Here is a 24992-nt window from a genome sequence, read left to right on the forward strand (position 1 = left end):
AAAGCCAAACTCATAGGCCTTCTCATCCAGTTTCAACCCCACTGTCCTTTGACCCTCTAAGGTAACGTGTACCACATTCGGGAAGCGTAACTGTGTTGTATAGCTCAGGTAGTCATTTGGGACTTATTCTTATATTAATAAGGGCCAGAACAGCAGCTAAGGTCATACTACAAACAGAGCAGGGATGGGATTTGGCATTGCTGCCTTATCCAACAGAAAAACCACAAAACAAAAAAATAACAAAACACACACACATACCAAATGAACAACATGCTGATAACAATCATGAAGAAAGAAGATGTTCTCTAGGACTCATGCTTTATTCACACAAAACGAAGGAGACCCATGATCTATAGAAGGAGGGATGGGAGTGAATAAAGGTGGATGGAGAGGCTGGTAAACCTGGCATGCCCTGCAGAGCAACAAGCAAAAAGCAAACCCGTCTGCAGTTGCAGCAAAGCATGCAGTTGAATACCTGGATGATAACTCTGCGCCGGATGACCCTTGTCGTTAGCACCTCCTCTTCATCTGAGCTATCCTCCAACTCCCCTAGCTCCTCCGCTATTTCCTGAGTGACAGTATGGAAGCATGGTAGGATTCAACGTGCTGCTGCATTTTGTCGTTGGACAGCTTTACCAGAGTACCAAGCTGCTGGCCTCTTCCCGCTGCACATTTATTTCATTATTTTTTTCTCCGACACCACCAGGTGGCACGTAGGAGTATAAACTGTGCTAAATAAAGAATCGTGCCTGCTGGCAGAGCTATAAAGAACATTTAATGAGAGCTTGGCTGAATGTGCGCTCCATTTTCTGGATCACTGCCCACCTGCGAAGGAGCACACGCTAACAAAATGATTTCCCCACACAATTAATTAAAGAAACTGACACTGGGTACACCTTTTCATATCTTCAGTGGTCTTTCAATAAGCTCTCAGTCTTTTATGTAATACCTACGACAAAATGTACTCAATTGCTAACGCCAGCAATGTCTGCCAGCGTTCACTTCCAATTACTACAATAGTAAGCAGTGCTGACTTTGGCTCTCTAGATGTTTCCAAACATAACCTGCGTAAATCATAGGCATGAGAAAAAGCTGAGAAAAGTAAAAGAAAAGACAACACATGAGAAGTGAACACAGATGCTCTTCATGACATACAGCAGTTTCTGCAAAAGAAGACAGCGTGAATGTGAACGTTTCAGCACTCATTCCATTGAAAATCGGAAATGAGGGAGTGAGGCCGATGCAGCAGGCACAGTGAAATGATACCCAAGATGACGCAGACATGGAACTGGTTTAAAGTGGGAACCCGAAACAATGTGGAGAACTGACCCTGGTCTTTGATTGAGCAGGCCAGGCCTACTAAATTATCCACTCATCACCATGCTTGACTCATTTCATTCAGGTTCGGCTTATTGTTTCCTGCCTCAGCAGCACAGTGTTGGGTTTTTAGAACACCGCACTGGCATTTTAAAGGCTACTCAAGTGAAATAGTTGAATTGTTGCAAAAATAAGGCCTGGGCTTTGAGTAGCATGCTGCTCCAAGAACTGCTAGCGAAAACAGACGAGGCGTCCGGGTGGGGTGGGAGACAAGCTTATCGGTAGCAGACTCTGATGCTGCAGCATACCGTGGTTCTGGTGTAGAGCACAGCCAACAAATCGGCTCTAAGCTTATTGAACATGTGAGTGTGATGTCAAAATCTTTTAAAAGGGGATGTCCAGCGCTGGTCCTGGTGGGCCGCAGTGGCTGCAGGTTTTCATTCTAATCCTTTTCCTAATCAGTGAGCAGTTTTCGCTGCTAATGAACTCCTTTTCTCTTCACTTTCATAGCCCTGTTCTTAAGGATTTAGTCCTCTGAATTGATTTGACCCGCTAAATTGGAACGTCAAACTCCAGCCAATTTCAGTCCAACCAGTTTCTTAATGAGAAGCCGATTCTTCGCTGTTAATTATCAGGACTTGTTGTTGCTCTCGGTCTGCCACAGCAGACTCTTGATGTTCTGTTTTTTTTCTAAGACCACCGTTAAGCTGATTTAGTGACCTGAGCGGACCAACGCGACTGAGACGTTCACCTTTCTTTATCGTCAGGTTAGCTGGTCGCGTGGCAGCTTGTTTTGTGTCTCATTATTGTTTGGCTGCTCATCAAGGAAAAAGAAACAACTAAGGGGTCTGAGTCACGTCAATTAAAACAAAGGCAAAACGAGTGAATCAGCAACAAAAACGGCTCGCTAATTAATTAAAATGAAAACCTGCAGCCACTGCGGCCCACCAGGACCAGAGTTGGATATAATATTCAGTACTTTTACCTCCTAATAGAACTCCATCTTCTTGTGCAGGGGTCCTCAATCGCGGTCCTGGAGGGCCGCAGTGGCTGCAGGTTTTTGCTCCAAAGCTATTGCTTAATAAGAAGCCCTTACTGCTCAAGTGACACTCCTGCTTCACTTTAGTGGTCTCGCTCCTTAAGATTTTGAACCCTTGTTGCTTATTTCAGTCTTAAACAGCTGGATTCTTGGTTTTTAATCGCCCCAAATCAGCAATAACATTCAAATGACAAAAGAGATCAGCATTTCTCCATTGAGCTTGTTACCGTTTACACCTCTGTGCGTATTTATCAGGCACTATTGAGTTTGATTAAATACTTGGAAAGAAAGTGAAGAGAAAAAAGTGAAGGACTGAGAATTACTCCTCCATTTTAGTCTTCAAATCATTTGGATGATATCCTTAGAAAGAGGAAGAAAATCGAGGATATGAGAATGAGCTGACATAGCAGAGTTAAAGCACTAATAAGCCATGAAATTAAATTATTGGCAAGAATCGTAACCGGGTTAGAACAAAAACCAGCTGCCACTGCGGCCCTCCAGGACGGTAACTGAGGACCCCTGTTCTTGTGCTTTAGCATTACCACTGGCACCTTATAACATGGTGTTGTTTCTAGAGTTGCACTTTTTAGCTTTTACATTAGTTGCATTTGTGCATGTTTTTAAACTTTGAATTTCCTATTTCAAATTTGGAATCTGGAATTTTGGTTCTAGTTTTTGAGTTCTTCAGTATGTTACTCCCTAAGATTTCTTATGGCCAGGGTTTTGATGATACCTTCAGCACAACCCTCTGGCCATTTAAAATCATAACACTATGAACAACCACCTTCATTCCTTTATTCCACTTAACCCAATGGATTTTTGGAAATGTCAGCTACAGAAGGCTCTACTTTTTACCTTAGCAAGGCCAGATAGTCAAGGACAATAAGCAAACTCATGTCACATGTTTATGACCGTGGTGGCAATGTGTTTACAATGTGTGCTGGATTTTCCGGATTCATTTATTTAGCAACATTTTAGCAAAAAATGCATGTGTTGGCTGTAAGCAAACGACTGGATAACTGACACATGGAAAATGAGAAATTCCTAACACCAAAGACACCAAATTAAGGATTAAAAATCACTAAAATGACTGGATAACGGACATGTGGACTGTGTGGCAGAGTCTTCATATCATTTGCCATTGTACAGCATTGGTCAACAGTATTTTGTATTATATGTTATACAGCTGGAGTATGTGAATTTCCCCTTGGGATTAATAAAGTATCTATAATAAACTTTTTCTTTACTTCTAAAAGATAATCATATGAATGTTTAAGCTATCAATCACATAAAAGCAAACATTCTAGCTTGTGCAACAGCAGTGTTTCCCAACCTTTGTGGCCTATCAGTTGTGGTGATGGGGGAGATCCCCCTCCGTGAATTTAGCTTGATTGTCTAAGCAGAGGTAACTGGGGTGAGCTTAACTGTCAAGTGCTTGAACACTTGAGGGCATCCCTGTGCCATCACCAGAGCGTCAAGCGAGTGCAATCGTCAGAGCAGGGATTAGTGAGGACATCCAGGATTGGTCGCAATCCACCTGTGTTGCTGCCACTGTGAACGGAGCAGGACTGTTGAGTGATGGCTGTGGCCCACCTGTAATGCTGCCATGGCCCACAGGTTGGGAAACACTGTGCTACAGGATCTAACAGCATGAAACATTTGAAATAATACCAGGTAAAGAAAAACTGGACTGCAAAATTCCCTTGATCTACAGGAACTATCAGCATTGCACAAAATCAAAATAAAGAAACACTTGATTGCACAAAATTGTAATTTATATGCTGATTTAAATGGGCGTTAAAGCTGAAAATCAAAACAAATTAGTATCTGAGATAAACTTTACGTGTACAGCAGATTGACTTCACCCATTTCAGGTTTGTGTTAGTAGTCAAGCTGGCAGGCAAGGCTCCTTACCCTTTCCAGTGATTCATCATCCAGGTATCTGCTTAACTTCTCAGACTGGCCTACAGAGGACTCTATAATAGTGGGGCCACCCGGAATGGGGGATGCAGCCGTTTCCGGACTGATCTGTACGTCCTCGGGTTCCTGGATGATGGGAGCTGGTTCATGTTCTTCCACCACTGAGGATGCACTTTTGGGAGCGGACCATCTGTTACCGACGAACGACCCTCTGTCACCGGAGGCAACCCAAGAAAAATCAAAAGCAGGCCTTGTGTGATGGGGAGTGAAATCTGTAAAAGTGGGGGAGTCCTTGTCGTCAGGGCTTGGCGTCCTCAGATATGAAGGAGGTTCGTCTTGGTCGCAGGTTACCCCGACGTGAGCAGGGCTGTGCTGTTTTTGATCGTCATAGCATGGGATATTTTGGTACTGTTGGAAATATTCTCTCTCTTGTGGAGTAATCTCTTCATGATCAAGTCCATGCTCCTGAGAATCAGGAGACGACTGCTCAGACTCAGGAGACAGACTTCTGTAGTCAGAGGGTATCCACGTGTATCCTGGGGATGCATCTTTAAGATCTTGGAGGCTATCCGCCGAGCGTAATTCTTCAGGCGCAGACGCACACTCTGTGTGTTCAATGTTTACATCCTCCTTTTCAGGAGAAGCTCCTTGGAAGTCAAGCACGACCTCCTTGTTTTGAGGGGCAGGTGCACTACTTACAAAATCAACCTTTCTGTCATCACTTGAACGTCCAAGGAAGTTAAGATCTTGTTCTTTGTAGCCAAAAGTGCTAACATCTTGCATTTCAAATGGAGATTCTTGATCACTCAGAGCAAGATCTTTGTCATCAGCTTCAGGTCTCTCGTGGACAATGGAAGCCATACTGTTTTTATTATCGAGTTGCACGAGCCCAGTTAGCTCATTATTGTCTTCTAGGGCAGTACAAATCTTAATGTCTTCAGAGTCTTGGGAATAAAATAGATGTTCTTCTCCCTGGCTTGTTTTGTACGACTCTGCTTCACTACTATCAGCTGTTTCCCGAGTTTCAGACATATACTCACAGACAGAGTCTTTGTCTAAGTCAGAACTGTCAGGCACTTTAGAGTCAGTGGAAGGTCCGTCAGGTTCAAACGCATGATCTTTGCATTCCTGGTTTTGCTCCTCGCTGACAACCACCACGCTACTGGAGTCTGAAGGTGCTGCTTGAATGTCAGCCCCACACTCTGTCTCATCTAATGTCAGAATCTGATGCTTCAAGCCCACCTCTTCCTTATCAAGCTCATGGTCCTGGAGATTGAAGATTGCATCAACAATTTCACATGTAAGTGTGCTGTGGGTTTGGTCTACACTAGCTTCACAGACATCTTGCCACACTTCGGTATTTTCCTTGTGGGTAGAATCGACCCCTCCATAAATCTCAACATCAGAATGATCACTTTTCTGAACACACGCAGGTACAACACTGAAGGTCTCATCCTCTCTATAATCGAGACAAGGTTCTTCGATTTTGAGCACCACTTCTTCTGTATCAGGTGTGAATTCTTCATGACTAGAATTATCTTCATAATCAATTATAGGCTTATTAAAGTCTAACACAAGTTCTCCACATGTTGTAGTGTGTGCCTGGAGGATGGAATCAGCATCTGTGGGATCTGGAATAGATTCTATGATGTCATGAGCATAATCACTCATGCTGTCATCAGAGTTCATTCGCTCAAATTCAGGATCTCTTTGGCCAAAAGTAAGCTCCTCGTTATCAGTATGAAGATAGCTGTAACCTAAAATTGGCTCTTGAACTTCCACACCAGGTTTCATGTTCTCCATACTGCCATCATCGGTTGCTCTATAATCTAGACTGTATTCTTGAAGATCAACAACAACAATGGCCTTGCTCTCTGGGCTAGGTTTTTCATGATCAACGGTAGCCCCTTGGCTACATGGTGCAGACTCTTCCAGGTGAGCAGCAGGATCGTCACACTCAAGTTTGGTTTCTTTGTAGAAGGACTGAACCAATGTGAAGTCAGGAGTGACTTCCTGCAGGTTAAAAATTTGATTTCTGTGCTCAGAAAATGACTCTATTTGGTCAGAAGCATCCTGATTGAAACCAGGCTTAGATGTCTGCATGTCAAGCGAAGCTCCGTGGCACTCGGTGTTACTTTCACTGTGCGCACGCTCAACGTGTTCAAAGTCAAGGTCAGCTTCTTGGGAATTACGCATTGTCTCAGAGTGATCAGGGGAAACCAAACTACACTCTACGGGAAATTCTTGAAAGTCGGGCTCGAGTTCTACACAATGTGAAGAGGAATGCAAGTGCTCAGGGAAAACCAACAAATGACTTGACACGGGCTCTTTGTATTCTGGGGACGCCACTTTGTGATCGCGCTCTTTGTCAACAGAAATGAACCCACTCTGTTCTGGGTCAAGGGTTTTCAGCTCAGACAAAACAGAACTCACTTGTTCACCATGGTCTCTCATGTACTCGGCCAGAGTCATTGATTGGGTCTCCTCTTTGACCGGCGTTGAATGGGATCTCTCTTCTGCTCCTGGGATGGAGGTGCTGTTCAATGAAGAAAGCCAGTGTTAATGTTTTAATGCAACAGTTAAAAACAGAGACTTTAATACAAGGCATTAAAAGGAAAATAAACAAGCAGGAAAACAATTTAAAAGAAGCAACTTCAGAATCAGGACGGCACGGTGGCACAGTGGGTAGCGCTGCTGCCTCGCAGTTAGGAGACCCGTCTGGGTTCGCTTCCCGGGTCCTCCCTGTGTGGAGTTTTCATGTTCTCCTCATGTCTGCGTGGGGTTCCTCCCAGAGTCCAAAGACATGCAGGTTAGGTGCATTGGCAATTCTAAATTGTTCCTGATGTGTGTACGCCCTGTGGTGAGCTGGCGCCCTGCCCGGGGTTTGTTTCCTGCCTTGCGGCCTGTGTTGTCTGGGTTTGGCTCCAGCAGACCCCCCATGACCCTGTAGTTAGGATATAGCGGGTTGGATAATGGATGGATGGAACTTTAGAATCATGAAATAAAATACTTAATTTTTTGAACCCGTTAAACTTCAATTTACGTGGTCACAGGGAGAAGAATTCTATCTTGACAGCATCAGAACCAACATGCAGGATATGAGATAAAATTGGAAGCCCTTGAAAAAGCCTACAGAAGGGAGCTGAGAATGAGGAGCACTACGCCACTGTAACAATTTACACCATTCCATGTGTTTTGTGGGTGGAGCCCCAGGAGGCGGGGCCACCCTGGCATCATCACTCTTGAGTCTTCCCTTTGACTGTTTAGGCCAGGACACAAGTAGCTCAGATCTGCAAAGCACTGCGCCCGTTTGGAGTTATGGCAAGTATCGCATCGTTACTCTCTTTGGACTTTTTCCATTTTCTCGGACCTTCTTGCTTCTGTTTAAGGATTACGATTCTGGTAGTGTTTTGAGATGTTTGTTTAGGATTGCCTCTTAGACAACTCCTTTGCTCTTTTGAGCATTTCATTTTTGTGTTTTTAAAAAATCCTATTTTGTAAAGATTCCGTATTTACCCTTTTGTGCACAAGCTGGGGATTTACAGTATTCCTCCTTCTTATGGGGTTTTTGTTCTGTTTCGAGACATTATTGTGATTTTTGCCAGCTCTCCTTGTATGAGGCTTGCTAGGCCAGAAGCCTTCAGGCAGGGCAGTGGAGCTGATAACATGAGACCTTCGACTCCGACCCCGCCATTTATGGTAGAACCGACTCAACTTGTAATTAAATTTACTTCAACTTTGTTGATTGAAAGCACACTACATCCAAAATACAAGGCATTTCATCAGTGCCAACAGCGTCTAACACTTTTGTATGAAAACCCTGCAAGTGTCTTTTTAAATAGGATGTTCTTGTAGGCACATTCTTTTCGGAACCAGTAAAACTACGCATTTTTGCATCACATACTTTTCCACCATCATCATCTACAACACAGTGACACAGATACAGTATCTCCTATCATAATTGTAAAGTGTATAAAAGCTGCCAACTTTGTTAAAAGTCTTTCTGCCATTGTGAATTTGTGGATGGCGTTTAAATTATGATAAATATGTAATACTCTGAAATTAATGAAAACAAAAGTAGAAATCAGTCTTCAATGTACATTAAAATATATCCTGCAAAGAAAAAAAAAAGTTCTTAGTATATGTGAAATTGTAAATTTTAACTCCTATTACAATTCACATTTAGTCGGAGTCGATACATTTTTACCGGCCGGGTCTCCAATAGCCTAATAACTGCTGCAGACCCGGACTCCGACTCCACAGCCCTGCCTACAGGTCACAGATTTAAATAAGTCGCACTGGAAAAACATCTTCTGGGCTGGCCAGTGAAGCCTCCAGCCTGCTTTCATGGTCCTTTTAGGAGGCCTCACATCCGAGAGTCCATCTCACAACCGCCTATCATTAACTTTGTAAAGTCATTAATTTTATCTACTGAGTGTTGTAGGTGCCATGGAGGAATGACAGGCCCGCCGACAGAGATGGAGGATGAATTCTTGCCCGATCAGGAGGCCATAATGAATGGAATGGGCAAATGCGCATGCCAGGAGCAGTTCATTCCCCCACACGACAGATGGTAGTGTTCCTCTGGGCTGAACCCAATTAGGGCACCTGCAAGGTTGGCATAGAAATTGGAGTATAGAGTATGGGTCTTTGAGTGCCGCCACTGCTGAGTGAAGACACATAACACAGAAGTACTCTGGATGACCTGGGCGTGACACCAGATGCTGCTCCCGGGTCGAATTTAAAAGGATGCCTGCTGCCTCACTTTAATGAGTCAGAGTTGGTAGGCAGCGGGCAACACTCTACTGGAGGTGAAAGGAGAGAATCTGCTTGTGTGTACTGTGGCTGGTGCTTGTATAAAAAAGCGTTGAAGACAAATGAAAACATTTTATTTGAATTAGGGATTGTGTTGGGTGATATTGTGTCTGCAATATGAGGTTCAGTGGTACCCCCTTGTGCAAAAGATGTCAAAAATTTGCTTCTGTTGTGCAAGAAATTATGTCAGAATTTTCATCCAGCACATTCCCTACCTGTATTACTTCTATTCATAGAACTCCTGACAATTACACACAATCGCATTATAAGGATGCAAAATGTCCCGTGTGAATTCAGCTACATTGTCAGCCGACAGCCTAGCACCAGTCTCACAATTGTGGTGGTACCATATGTTGCCTGCATAGACAGCAATGATAATAAATGGCTGAATTACAAATTAATTTTTCTTTACCTTAGCTAATTAGGTCACTTGCCATTCATGCCCACTGTTAGGACTCTATGCTTTAAAACAACATGGACACTAAGTAGCAATAATTGACTTTAGGTCTAAGCAAAGCAGCATAGACCACGTCTGGAAATGTAGAATAATGTACACATTTATCTGGTAAAGGAGAAGGCAAATGGGTTCACACCAAACTACATCCGGACCTTTTTCATTCCAAGATGTTCCCATAGCTTTTCAATCCGACTCCTGTAGGCTTTGTTTTTATCATGGACACTGCCAAACGCAGTAGGAATCAGGAATCAGCATTTAAGCTTTAATCATGCCTCCCCATTTTAGTTTAATCCTAGTGTTTCTGTGACAGTCCTGCAGTTGCCTTGCTACCCTTTTCATTGCTTCCGTGTTGATCTCAGACAAACAATAAGGGGAAAAGGTCCATTTTGGAATCTTCCAAGACCTCCTGTAGTTGGAGTTGTCATTTTCAAGGCGCTAACTACACAGTTTAGTGGTCTCTGTTTTGCTTTCAAATTATCACTGACTGTGTGTGTTTCATTGCCCCAGAAAGAGTAAAAATTGTGTGGCACATTGTGATAAAAGGAGCAATTCATCTATAAAACTCATGATCCTAATACTGGAAATTATCCATTTTCTAAATAATTGTTATTAAAAATACATCATATACAGTTATTTATAGTACTACTGTGTAGACGTGACTTGCACCGAAGATATCCTATTATGCCAGGACATTGGATATTGGAAACTTATCAGGCCATCTTGTACATGCAGTTCACTGGAGGACTGAGATAAACTTATGCAGCAACCTATTTTAATGCAGCATTTGTATTTAATTTTATATTCTGTCTTTTAACAGTCTGAAATAGACGACTATCACCAACTATCAAGTACCAATCCATATTCTGGTACAACTTACTATTCGTGTCTTTGAATAGAGGAGGCCTCTGAAAGAGTTTCCAGTTTCCCATCCATCTCTGCCTGCAGCTTCTCCCTCTGTGCCTGCCTCAAGAGCTCTGCGACAGAAACCTCGGCGTCCGTTCTGGGGGCCGCTTCTTGAGGCATGGAGTAGCTTATGGAGACGTCTTCCTCTGACACCATTGGAGGCTGATGATCTGAAGGAGGCCGCTCAGTGCCTGTGCTTCCTACATGGTGAATACTTCTTGGGCTGTAGATGTCTTCATGGAGTGCAGAGAATCCTGAGGATTCAAGTGAAAGAGATGTGCTATAATGAATATCTGAGCAGAAATGAATCATAAAGGTGGAACAGATTAAGATCATCAAAAAAAAGCATAATTACAGAAATCCAGAGAGGTTAAAAAAAATAAAATTAAAGAGCTCCCAGGATGAAACCATCTAAGATTTTTTTTTCTCACAAGACTTTATTTACCTCTGTTTGTTTCGCCCAAAAGCCCTCAGCTAGTTTGTTCTTAAGTTAGCTTATGATATAATAACTTTTTTTTTCCAGTTGTTGATGCTGTGGTGTCATTAGTGAGTCTGACAAGTCCCTTCCTCAGTTCATTCCAAGCTTGGCTGAGGAGAGCTACATGAAGCTTTTGTGTGGATTCTGCTAAAGTTGTTTTAAGTATATTTAAATTACATCACCTGCGTAACTAACTTCTTACTGTTAAACTTATAAAAATCTCTATCTATCTATCTATCTATCTATCTATCTATCTATTATATAGTGCCTTTCACTATATCTATCTATCTATCTATCTATCTATATCTATACTAATAAAAGACAAAGCCCTCACTCCCTCACTGACTCACTCACTAATTCTCCAACTTTCCGTGTAGATAGAAGGCTGACATTTGGCAGCTCATTCCTTACAGATTACTTACAAAAGTTAAGTAGGTTTCATTTCGAAATTCTACGCGTAACGGTCATAATGGTCGACAACGTCCGCCATGTTGAACTTTCTTATTTATGGCCCCATCTTCACGAAATTTGGTAGGAGGCTTCCCTGCGCTAACAGAAACCAATGTCCGTACTTATTTCGGTGGTATGATGCCACTGTCAGCCGCCATATTGAACTTTCCAACGGTCTTTGTTACTTATGGGCCCATCTTCAAGAAATTTGGTACGCGGGTTCCCAACGCTAACTGAATCCTACTTACGTACATATATACGTCCATAGCCTGCAGTGTGAGGCGGAGTTGGGTTCCCCATCCCAATGCCTCCCACGTTGTTGGCTGCCTGCCTATATAAGGCCGTCCGTCGCTCCGGTCTCTTCATTCCCTTCCTTGCTTCGCCATGGGATTCATGTCTCCCTGCTGATAACTACAGCCTTTTTATTTAATCCACGGCTTCTCCTCTGTTTTATTGTTCGTTTATTACGATTATAGTTATTGTGTAGGTATTTTAGACTTACTTTACATTGTTCAGGTACCCATGTCCTTTATCATTCCAACCCCCATTAACATGTCTATCGAGGTGATCACCATCGATCAAAGAACTGTCACTTACCGAGTGGTTTCCATGCCCGGAGATGGCGCCTGCCTTTTCCATTCTCTTTGTTACATATTGCACGGCCATATCAGGCTCACTCTTGATATCCATTGTGTCTTATGTATTGAATGACTGGACAGGTTCAAGGTGTGGACTGATGACGTACAGGAGATAATTAGACTACACAGGAGCACTAGAAGAGTGAAATACTTAAGCCCTTCACCTATGGATCTGCATGTGAGTTGATGGCTGCCACTGAATTGTTTGGTTGTCGCTTTCAAGTGTACCGAAACGGCCAAATATTTTACACCTTTGGACAACCGCCAATGCCTCTTAAACATCTTAGATTGACAGGTGACGATTTGAGTAGTGGACACTTGGATGTTTATGAATGTTTAAACTCTCAAAAGCTGGATGTGATTTTATCGATGAAACTGGTTGTGTGCTTACAACACTTGACAGATGCCGAATGTCTCTTCAACACAACAAGTCCTACAAATACTGTCGTCATTGAAACAAACCATGAAACTCAAACCGATTATGACAGCAGCAATCCAAGCTGTGAGATCTGAAACAAGATTACTGTTCACATGGCCAACTGTACGTTACATGCTCAAGAGTAAGCTCAGCGCACAGCTTGGTCATATTACAACCGGAGGGCCGAACTGACAATGTGGCATACAAAGAGATCCTTAACAAATAATTATTGGGATATTATCCCTCAGTTTAAAAAGGTTTAATTTTCTTCTTAATAAAAATTTTAAGGCAGTACTTCGCCGCTGCGAAGCGCGGGTATTTTGCTAGTCTATACATAAAAGGAGATCTTGCTTTTTAGCCTTTAAACACTTTTTGCCAGTACAGTATATGAATGTTATAATATTAAGCACGAGTCTTTATGAACAACCACCTTCGGTTGTTACTTTGACTACTGGGGTGAGTTTTCCTGCTCTATATTGTGTGGAATATGGCAGACCATTCATCCCGGCCAATATCCCCAGGCCGCCAGGTGGAGCCCTCCCTGCAGCATGGAGGTGCCCCGAATGTCAGCAGGGAATTCTGGACATTGGAGTTTTCCTTTTCAGCCCTGCTGGATACCACAGGGACCACTAGAAGGTGCTGCAGGGAGGAACAGTGTTTATTTACCCTACGCCCTGGAAGTACATCCGAGTCACATGGACAAGGGGAATGGTGTGCTTCCAGGGTGAAGAAAAGGACTTCTGATCTGACCCGGAAGTGATAGGAGATCACATGGACTGGGGATTGGAACACTTCTGGGTCAGGGATAATAAAAGGATTGTGGGATCTCCCAGACGGCGAGCTGAGCTGGGTGGAAGGGTGGCAACGCGTCTGGGAGTTGGAGGATTGTATTATTGAGTATTTGTATTGTATATTAATGAGTATTGTGGAGAGAAGGGTGCTTGGTGCACTGTGCAGAATAAATATAGTCTACTTTTGGACTTTTATCTGGTGTTTGGCGTCTTGGACAAGGGTTCAAGGGAGCGATAGCGCCCCCAATCTGTCACAATTGTTACACGGCCACACCCCAATCATCTGTGTCAATGGAGATGCCTACAAGTACAACTTTATTTATAATACAACTAAAATGAATTCAATTTTAGTGTTGCTGTTCGTTTACCTCGATAGTTGCAGTTATGCATGTAAGAACTGTTAGTGCATTATATTTGCAGTTTGAGCCCTGGAGCCTGTACTCAGTTAGATAAAAAGACACATAATCCTCATAATGATACAGTATGATAAGTGACATTCAAACTCTTTAATAAAAAATCAAATTCAAGATGCTGGCAATCACCAATGAAGACAATCCAGAATATTTCATGTTTTTTTTTTTTAATAGTGGTTAAATAAAGTGATGGACAGCATCCATGAGCGTTTGTCCCAGCTGGGATAAGGAAAGGTTTCTTACCTGGATGGGAGGCCAACCCTTCAAAAGGACAAGAAACAGGGTGAAGATCATCCTGCCTCAACCAGGAAACAGGCAGAAGTGTGGCAGCGGGTACACTGGTTACCTGGCCAGGTATTATTCCTCACCAACCTTGCCAAGATTCCGGAGTACAACCCTGCTAGGAGGCCAGTGTGCCTGCTGCTGCACTGCCTCCTGGTTGAGGCAGGATGATCTCCACCCCATTTGTTGTGTCTTTGAAGAGCTGGACTCCAATCCTGGTAAGGAGCAAAGAGTGGCACTTAGTTAAACCATTAATTGTGAGATAAATATAATAGGTTCAAAATAATTATAATAGCAAATTGCTTTTAAAAATACTACTATTCAAACAGATCGTAACAACTCCAAACAGATGTCCACATTTAACGTACCTTCACTATGGTCCAGTGCTATAGTCTGCTCAATCTCCGCATAGGTGCGGGACGTCTGGTCTTGAGCAGGGTGAATATTTGATGTTTCAATAAGGTGAACTATATCCATTCTGTTAATCTTAGTAAGCGTCTGGATTAAATTATTTTCTATTAGAAAAAGAAAAAAAAAATCACAGTATTTAAAAGTCACAAAAATATTATTTCACTTAACACTGTTTTTATCTTTTCTTGATTTTTCATGTTTTTGTTGAGCTTCGCTGGATTAAAATTGGAAGAATGGCGCTCTCTCACAGTGATTAGCACTGCCAGCCTTACAAAAATCACTGAAACTAGCATATACAGTGACACTTTGGGACACATGTTCAGACATATGGTAAATATATATAATCATTATATAGTATTCACATACAGATATACTGGGGGCCTGTCCAGAGGTGGCTCTGGCCTTGTGCCCAATGCTGCCCTAATAGACTTGGGCTCCACCAGAGTCTACAACGAAAAGGTTAGTATAGATAATTGCGAAATAAATGTAATCCATACTGGAAACATCAGGAAGGACAATGGATTACTTTACATACTACAAAACAAGGTCGACATCATATTTTAATTTTCAAAACCACCTGAATAGAAAGAGTCTAGTGCCATGCTGAAAAAATGTGACATGTCTTACAGTTCAGCATGTTAAAAATCACAAAACTGCTATCCAGTAAACACCTTCAGCCAATGAGTACACCACTGGTCAAAAGGTTTAGAACGCATCAGTTCTTCCAGTTTTTCTTCAAATTTAATCAGCTGAAATGCAATAAATGACCTAAAATGGTGAATAGGTAAGCGGTACACTGCCAGATGTTTAATGTTTAGGTCAGCAAAAACTGAAAAAAAGGAAATTTCAGATTACAAATGGGCCTTTTTCAGGGAATGATACGTTACAACCTACAAATGTGATTAAATTAAATGAAGCCTTGCAAGCTAAAGCAAACAATTTGTACAGGTGTCCCAACTTCTGTTGATTACTTTAAAACCCCCTGTTTGTCTTAAAGCAGAGTTGGAAGAGACTGTATTGGGATGTGTTTGCTGGGGATTTATTTTAGGCAAAACCTCTTTTGAATGTTTTTTGTCTTTTCAGTAGTTTTGTTGTTTTTTCTATTTTTTTGTTAATAAATCTTCCAGTTTATAAATATTCTTTGTGGTCTATGCCAGTTTTTATTGTCTTCTCACTGGAGTGGCATACTTTAATTTTTGAGGATCTTTGCTATTCCCTTTTGAATTTAAATGCCTGGTCTCCATTTGGAGGCTGTGTGAGGCCTATAGCCTCTCAAATTCACATACATGCACTAAGGAGTCAAATTCGGGGCTCATTTAATGGTAATTCCACTCCAAGTCAAGGGTTGGTGCTGTTGCCTAATGCCACTTCCTGATTCTGGTCCTCTGAGCCCCCCTCTCCTGCCCTAAACATGCATCTTAAATGGCTTCTCTGCCATCTTGACTTCAGTCTAGTTGTGGACTTGCGTCTGTGAAGACATTTCTAACATCACACATTAAACATTGTGTTTGTCATTTGATTCAGTTATAGGAGGTTTGCCTAATCTTTATCATTGTCTGTGCTTTCATTTACTAATATATATATTTTGTCACACATGTACATTTGCGAGGCAGCACGGGGGTCTAGATAATGCTGAAACGCAGACACGGGGGCAAATCAAGTGTGCTAATGCCTTTTCTCCCATTCTTACAGGAGCAGTAAGATCCTCCCCCATCCTCTTCCTCCTCCAGCTTCAAACCACGCCTCCTGATGACCTCAAATCCACCTTCCCTCCAGATGACCCGCCTCTTCCTTTCCCTCAACTATAAAAACCCACCACCTTTGCTCTGCTACTCAGACTACTTGGCGGAGTATCACGCAGCTCTTTGTCGACCTGGTTTTAACGTAACTTTATTCTTTCATGAGTTATTTACAAGTTTCTCTTTGTTTACAGCCATTGACATGTCGCAGAGGTTAACACGTGAGGAGCGGATAGAAATTGTGTTGATGTCTGGTGAACGCAGTAACCGGGTCATTGCAGCAGATTTCAATGCAAGACACCCTACGAGACCACCCATCTCCCATGCTACAGTTAGCAAACTGCTTGCTAAGTTTCGTGAAACTGGTTCAGTGTTGGATTTGCCAAAATGTGGACGCATGAAAACTGTCACTAATGAAGAAACATCAGTGGCTGTCCTAGCTTCATTCAGCAAGAGCCCACAGCGTAGCACTCGCTGCATGTCACTGGAGAGTGGCATTAGTCAAACATCCCTTCGGCGGATATTAGCTACTCACAAATGGCACCCTTACAAACTCCAGCTACTGCAGCATCTCAACAAGGATGACCCAGATCGGCACACTGAATTTGCAGAATGGGCAAAACAAAAATTGGAACAGGACCCTCAGTTTACACAGAAGATTTTGTTCAGTGATGAGGCAAACTTTTATGTGAATGGTGAAGTTAAAAACAAAACCACCGCTATTGGTCTGACACTAACCCACATTGGATAGATCCCTCCAAGACTGTTGGAACAAAAAATTGATGGTATGGTGTGGTATATGGGGTACAAAGATAGTGGGCCATTCTTCATCAATGGAAACCTCAAGGCCACTGGATATGTGAAATTGCTACATGATGATGTGTTTCCCTCTTTATGCACTGAAGCTGGCACGTTCCCTGAGTTTTTCCAGCAAGATGGTGCACCACCACATTATGGGTGTCAGGTCCGAGCATTCCTAGATGAACAGTTTCCTGGAAAGTGGATTGGTCGTGGGCCAGTTGAATGGCCCCAAGGTCTCCGATCTGACCCCTTAGACTTTTATCTTTGGGGTCATCTGAAGGCAATTGTCTATGCTGTGAAGATACGAGATGTGCAGCACCTGAAACTACGGATACTGGAAGCCTGTGCTAGCATTTCTCCCGGTGTTGCTATCAGTGTGTGAAGAGTGGGAGAAGAGGGTTGCATTGACAATCCAACACAATGGGCAGCACATTGAACACATTTTATAAGTGGTCAGAAACTTGTAAATAACTCATGAAAGAATAAAGTTACATTAAAACCAAGCACACCATTGTTTTTCTTGTGAAATTCCCAATAAGTTTGATGTGTCACATGAACCTCTTCCTATTGAAAAAACAAAACTTGGATCCAAAATGGCCGACTTCAAAATGGCCACCATGGTCACCACCCATCTTGAAAACTTTTCCCCTCACATATACTAATGAGCCACAAACAGGAAGTTAATATCACCAACCATTCCCATTTTATTAAGGTGTATCCATATAAATAGCCAACCCTGTATGCAGTAATCCTCGCTATATCGCACTTACGACTTTCGGCTTCACTCTATTATGGATTTTAAATGTAAGCACATCTTAAATATATATCACAGATTTTTCGCTGGTTCGCTGCTTTCTGCAGACAATGGGACTTTTAATTTATGGTACATACTTCCTCAGTTTGTTTGCCCAGTTGATTTCATACAAGTGAAGCTATTGGCGGATGGCTTAGAAGCTACCCAATCGAGCACGTATTACATATTAACTAAAACTCCTCAATGATATAAGATATGCTTCCCGCGTGCTTGAGATTGTTTGCTTCTCTCTGTCTCTCTCTCTCTCTGCCTGACAGACGGGGTGTAAGCAGAGGGCTGTTTGCACAGACGACACGGACGCTCCTCTACAAAATGCCGCTTTTCGTGGTGCTTCTGTATACTTAAAAGCACGTATTGATTTTTGATTGTTTCCTTTTCTCTCGCTCTCTCTCTCTCTGACATTCTCTGCTCCTGATGGCGCTCCTTTGAAGATAAGATATGTTTGCATTCTTTTAATTGTGAGAAAGAACTGTCATCTCTGTCTTGTAATGGAGCACAGTTTAAACGCTTAACTAAAGGGTGTCATTTCATGTCTAGAGGACTGGTTGGGAGAGTTAATAAGGGCTTAAAATATATAAAAATAACCATACAAACATATGGTTTCTACTTTGATTTTCACCTATCGCGGGGGTCTGGAACGCAGCCCCGCGATCGAGGAGGATTACTGTAAATATAAATACTTTTTGGATTGTGTTGGTTGTGCAGGCTTACTTAATATGAGCACACTGGGCTGGCTCACCTGTTGCATGTTTGCCGTCTCGTTCCATCCAGTGTTTCAGAAGGGCGTGACTTTGGTCCAGTAATGAGTTGGGATTTTCAACTCTTATCTGATGGATCTGTTCCTCAGTAAAGTCCAGTTCCCGTGCAAGTTCTAGGAGGAAAGAAAATGAGCAAGACTGAGCATTTGTAGTGTTGTTTGCTGATCGGCCTAAACCAGTAAAATACAACAATATGTTAACTTTTCCTATTACAAGTTATTCATATACTGTATGTATTGCTAAAATGTTACTAGAAATTGCATTTTTAAACAGACCACACTGATTTTCTGGAGATGGGAGGCACTGATGCTCTTGTGGCTTTGTCTACAGATCTTAGGTGGTGTTCGTACTCCACAGTTTATACAAAACAAATTGTACAACAACTTCTAAGCTTGTTATTAGTCTGCTTGACAGATCTGACAGTAGACATTTAAAGAATATCCCGTGAATAATAACGGGTCCTAAACCAAGTCCAGGTCTACTGGAATTAGAACACACACAGTACTTAAATGGCTCTCAGATATGAACTGCTTTACCAGTACAGACAGCATTTTAGCCACAGACCATGAATCTTAACTCCACAGTGCACTGGCTCCTTATGTTCTGCTGGTGAAAATGATGTTCACTTAATGACTCTGCATTCGGTCAAAGGCGTATTTGTGATTTGTTTTCAAATTCCATGAATACACGTAGGGCTTTTTCCTACTTAGAGTTTATGATACCAGAGATATATAATACAGATCTGTTGCATCATTTCCCAAATAAGCCCCCACACCCCTGAACCTTTCTTAAAATCACAGCAGCACAACACTACACATGATACAGTCAGGACCTACAACTAGACATATAAAACACAAACTATGAAAAATAACCAAGTTAGCCCACAATTGTACTTGGGGGGCACAGAGAATTGTCATATTTAGCACTGATGTCTCTTCTACCTTCACTTAAACATTTTGGGTCATGCATCCCTGAATCTCCATCTTCATTTCTCAATTTTAGAGAGTATTCAATGTCTAGTTTTGACTTACCTTACAGTGCCTATAAAATGTATCTACTCCCTTAGCCATTCACTTTTTATTATTATACAACACTGAATCACAGTGGATTTCATGACACTGATAAAAAGAAATGATTCCTTAAATGTCTGACTGAAAAGAGATCACTGGTAAAGGTCATCTAAACTAACAATTATAAAACACACAATGATTGCTCACGTATGTATTCACCCTCGTCAAGCCAGTATTTAGTAGATTCACCTTTGGCAGCCATGACGGTCTGTGGGAGTCTAATGTGCACAGGTTTCTCTTTCTGTATCAGCCCTGCCATGTTGCCTTTCTTATTTACAAAACTGCTCCTGATCTGTCAAGCTGCTTGGGGATTGTGAGTGAAGGGCCTTTTTAAAGTCACGTCTCAAATTCTCAGTGGGACTGAGATATGCACTCCGAATTGGCCACTCCAGGACATTCACATTGTTGGTTTGAAGCCAATGCCTGTGGAGCTCTGGCTTTTGAGGAAGAAAATGAACTGTAATAATTAGAAGTATTTAACTCACAAATACTGGGGAGTGTATTTTGTAATAATCATGCTGCAGAGAGTTATATGATTTTTACTTCTATATGAACTTCTTCTTCATTTAGGTAGAAAAAGAATTAAGTTTGTACACAGAATTATTAGATTAACTTGCATTCTTTTACCTAACAGAACACCCTGTGATATTATAAATCAATGTGATCGTTTCTGAATTCTTACTTAAAACTATAAGAAACATGTCCCTCATGGATTAATATATAAGGATTATTAATCTAACCAAACAAATATAACCTAATGAAGATATTAAAGCTATAAGAATGTAATTTCTTTATAACTCATGTACTGAACTATAAGAAACTGTTTAAACTGGTCGTGTGTGCTGATAAGGACGTATTTTTAGGAGTGTGAGTGCCCTGATGACTCTTTAAATTGGTAATAAACTCTGTAAACACTCCTGCGTGTAATAAATCAGGATGTAACCGTAATTTACAGCAATCTATGTATGACCTTAAAATGAACTGCCATGTGTTTTCTCTTTGGTTAATGAATAAGATAGATAATATAAAGAGAGGATTTCTATTTCTTTTAAGGCTGCCGGGCAGGCTGTCTGATCTGACCAGCCAGTGGCACTGAGCGGGGGACGGAAATCTCTTTGAATAACCAAGAATAAAGAAATTGCTTTATATATTAAGTTGGAGTTATTGTCTCCCGTTGTTGTTTTCAACTTCAGCGTCCACACTTTATTCTTGGCCTTGTTGATTTCTTTTCCTAGAAGACTTCTTCCAAGGTGCAGGTTTCTTGCAGACTTCATCAGGTTTTTCTCCAGGATTTTCCCATATTTTGCTGCACTCATTTTCCTCTCACAAGCCTTCCAGGCCAACTGCAGAGAAACCTCCCCATAGCCTGATGTGACCACCGATATGTTTCATGGTGAAGATGATGCATTTTTGATAATATGTAGCACTTGAATGCATGAAGATGGTTCTAATGTCTCATCGTGGCTCATCAGAGTCCCCCACGTTCCTTCTGCCAAGATGCCTTGGGTGTATTTTCTCTTTGCTACTCTTCCAATCGCACTGTTGCGCCAATCTCAGTGACTGTAGTTTGCGACTCCTTCAGAGTTCTCTTAATGGCCTCCCTCACTGTTCTTTCTCTTGCATGATCATTCAGTTTTTGTGGCAGATTTATAGCTGGGCCATACCCATTCCACTTCTTTATCACTGATTTTACTGGATGTTCCATGTCTTCATGCCCTGACTTTTGCGTTTAATGGAGTTGCTTGACGCATTCTTTTGTCTTCATGGTGTAGGTTAGGCCACCATACTGACTCACCTCATGTTGGACCTTCCACATGCAATCAACCGAAATCCTAGACAGGTGATCTCCAATGGTCTAATGATGGGACCCCTAAAACCAACTGGCTGATGATGTAGGAGTGACATATTAAAGGGGGTGAATGCTTATGGGATGAGTTATTTGGTGTTTCATGTTTCTAATTCATTTAGACCACTTTGCAGAGGGCTGTTTTCACTTTGACATTAGTCTGTTTCAGTCGGTCAGTGTCAAAAAAGCCAAAACAAAGCCACTGTGATCAGATGTTCTATAATAATAAATGTGATAACTTCCAAGGGAGTGAATACATTTTATTAGGCACTATAAGTAATATTATTTGGAAAATCTATAATTTAACATGTAGCCAGAACACTTATAAGCTCTACTTATTAACAATGACCTTTGGTTATTTCTCCCCACTTACTTATCTTAACTAATCATTACTTCCAAACCTGAGCACACATTAAGATTAAGATGCCAGCCTGCTTCTGATTCCAAGGATTAATAAAATAACATTGAGAAGTTGAACTTTTAGTTGCAGGGCCCAGAAGCTGTGGTCTGGTGGACCTGCTGCCATAAGAAACGCCCCTTCGGTCTCAGGCTGAAGACTCACAACTTGTGTTTTGCATACCCTGACTAGAGCTGCTGATTAGCTGTGCACACTGTATCTTTGTTGTTAGTCATTAGCACTAAAATATAAGTAATACCATATTTATAAACCATCACTAAGCCTCCCCTATTCTGTGTCTCTTCTTGGTGTCCTCATGTAGCACTTGGTGCCACTGCTCTACTGCCGTGTTGTTTGCCTGACTATGGAAAAGTCATCTCAGATAAAGGAGCGCTGGAATTAGCATCGGATAGAAGGTTCCTTTCATCTGATTGGCCAGGCACTGTAAAATAGCCAATAGGTAGCTCGTTGGCCGAGGTCTCCAGGACACTGACTGTGTCTGGCTTGTCCGTCTCCTTTTCTACAATCTGTGGTTTAACAGCTAGCTGATGAACAGATGATGTTGTTTTTTGTTTGTGTTAGTTTCCACTTTGTTTTTGATGTATTTGAACAAATCTGTATCCTCATAGGGCGGCACGGTGGCGCAGTGGGTAGCGCTGCTGCCTCGTAGTTAGGAGACCCGTCTCGGTTCGCTTCCCGGGTCCTTCCTGCGTGGGGTTTGCATGTTCTCCCCGTGTCTGCATGGGCTTCCTCCCACAGTCCAAAGACATGCAGGTTTGGTGCATTGGCGATTCTAAATCGTCCTTAGTGTGTGCGCCCTGTGTTGGCTGAGATTGGCTCCAGCAGACCCCCAGTGACCCTGTAGTTAGGATATAGAGGGTTGGATAATGGATGGATGGATGTATCCTCATATGAGATGGTTCTATATTTAGTGAGTGGTGTCATCTATTCTTGCCTTGAGAGTTGTCACAGGGTCATGTGGTGGGGCGCGTGCAAGAACAACAAGGTAGTTTTGTCTTGCTGTGTTGTACTGAGGTGGCCATGGTACAATGGCCGTCAATTGTGTTCTGTTGATTTTGACAGCCAATGCACCCCAGCTTTTTTTTTGCTTTTCCCAAAAGTTTTTCTCATCTTCCAAGGGAGTCAAGGCTGGGAGTTGGGGTTGTCAAAAACCAGGACAAGTTGGGGATTCCTTCTGTGATTTTGGGGTATGCAAGAATTAAATTGTTGTTGTTTGTTTAAATGAAATTCAAGTTTGGTTGAGTTCCACTTTGTTGCATCTACATTTAACAAAAATGTGAGGACTCCATTTGTCATTTTTTTCAACTTTAGGAAATGACACAATGAATATTAGCTATTATTTGCACAAATGTGGCATTGTGTTTGATTACTATGCTGTGTTTAATGCACAAATGACAGCAAAGTAAAGCAAAGGCCTGCGTCTTTCGACCTAAGCAGCATATCACAAACATTCACAATTTTCGGCTTCTAAAAATCTTCCGTCCAGTTTTATTTATTCATCTCAGAACTACTGCAGCACTACCATCAAAGTGATCCTTACAAAACGATGCAGATGGCACATCATCTTTTAATAAATAATTTAATAAATGCAAGGCACAGAAGCACTGAACTCACTCCTTTTTCAACAGTAATATCAATACAAAATTTTATCCTTAGACTTCAATTCTTTACAGCAGGGGTCGCCAAGTTCAATCCTGGAGGACCACCATGGCTGCAGGTTTTCATTCTAACCCTTTCAAATTGAGTGCCCCGTTTGTGCTGTTAATTAACTTCTTGTGAATTCATTTTAATTGAATTGGTTTTTAAAGATTTCTTCCTCTGAATTTCTTCATTTCTTTCCTTAAATGGCACCCAAACTGAAATGAAATGTGAAGTGAGGGAGCCAACAGAAGACCAACTAAGTCAGGGCCTCAAACTCCAACCAATTTCACTCCAACCCGCTGCTTAATGAGGCGCCGATTCCTGTCGTTAGTTAAACCCGTTCTTTAATTTTGTGGCTTGTTGCTGCTCTCGTGGTGCATTAGCAGACATTTCTGACATTATTGATTTTCTCTTTTCTAAGAGCACTGGGGACCTGAGCAGACCAACATTCCTGAGACCTTCACCCTTCTTTACTTTCAGATATTGTATGATGGACACCAGTTGTTTTGTCTCATTTTGTATCTCACTATTGTTTGGCTGCTAATTAAGGGGTCTTCAAGAGCAAATCAATTAAAATTAATTCAAAAGATGTTAATTAGCAGCAAAAACAGGTCACTCATACAGAAAAGGGTTAAAATGAAAACCAACGGTGGTCCTCCAGGACTGGAGTTGGTGACCCCTGCTTTACAGGACAATTTTCCCTCACATTAGTCAGTTTTCCTAAATTGTTATGTACCAGACAGAAACCTGATGTCCACCTTTTGTCCATTCCGAACATTTTAGTAAGGGATCTGCCATTTACACCAATGGTCAAAAGTTTTACAACACCTCAATTCTTTTGGAAATGTAATAAGCAATGGCAAACAAAAAAATAATAATCAAGGAATCAAGTGTGCAAAATTTTATTTAAATTTTTGATACATCAAAATAGTCACCTTTTACTGATATAGCAGCCAAACTCTGGTAACCCTTTTGATTCAGAATGCCAGTCACTCTGTGCAAGTCACCAACTTTGCCTCCAGCAAAAGAAGCCCAGACCATCACACTTTGTCCTCCATGATTGACAGCTGCTGTCACACACTGAGGACCCACCCTTTCACCAACTCGACGGCATACAAATACCCTGCGTGATGAACCAACGTTTTCAACTGCAATGAGTGCAGAATGCAGCTGCTAGAATCCTAACTAGGAAAAGAAAATCTGAGCACATCTCTCCAGTTTTGATGTCACTACACTGGTTACCTGTGTCATTATGGGTTACAAAGACTTAAATTATCTGCTCCTTCTTATATATCGGAGTGTCTGACACCTTATATTCCAAATCGTCACCTTAGATCTTCAAATGAAGGTCTGCTTAGAATTCCAAGATCAAAACTTAAAGGAAGTGGTGAGGCAGGCGGCCTTCTGCTGTTATGTACCTCAAATGTGGAATAGCCTGCCAATAGGAATTTGCCAGGCTTATACAGTAGAGCACTTTAAAACACGGCTGAAAACACATTACTTTAACATGGCCTTCTCATAACTTCATTTTAATTTAATCCTGATGCTCTGCATATTCAATTAATTATCATTA

At 41.7% G+C, this 24992-nt stretch overlaps 1 protein-coding gene across 22 annotated transcripts in view; it reads right to left on the bottom strand.

Annotated features, from left to right (window-relative positions):
* Positions 1 to 13: 13 nt before the first annotated feature.
* The window catches only part of LOC120533089 (ankyrin-2-like), a 299192-nt gene continuing 274213 nt past the window's right edge, over positions 14 to 24992 (bottom strand). For 20 of the 22 annotated variants that reach the window (XM_039759764.1, XM_039759759.1, XM_039759765.1 and 17 more), the window contains 5 exons: positions 18426 to 18557; positions 14290 to 14436; positions 10426 to 10705; positions 4271 to 6812; positions 15 to 568 (listed from right to left, as the gene is read on the bottom strand). In XM_039759764.1, coding sequence (XP_039615698.1) covers positions 320 to 568; positions 4271 to 6812; positions 10426 to 10705; positions 14290 to 14436; positions 18426 to 18557 — 3350 coding nt within the window. In that variant the 3' untranslated portion in view covers positions 15 to 319. Of the gene's footprint in view, positions 569 to 4270; positions 6813 to 10425; positions 10706 to 14289; positions 14437 to 18425; positions 18558 to 24992 lie in introns of all 22 variants that reach the window. The other 2 variants (XM_039759757.1, XM_039759758.1) reach the window with 1 other exon arrangement.

This window comes from Polypterus senegalus, chromosome 7 (assembly GCF_016835505.1).
Source record: "Polypterus senegalus isolate Bchr_013 chromosome 7, ASM1683550v1, whole genome shotgun sequence".
NCBI lineage: Eukaryota > Metazoa > Chordata > Cladistia > Polypteriformes > Polypteridae > Polypterus > Polypterus senegalus.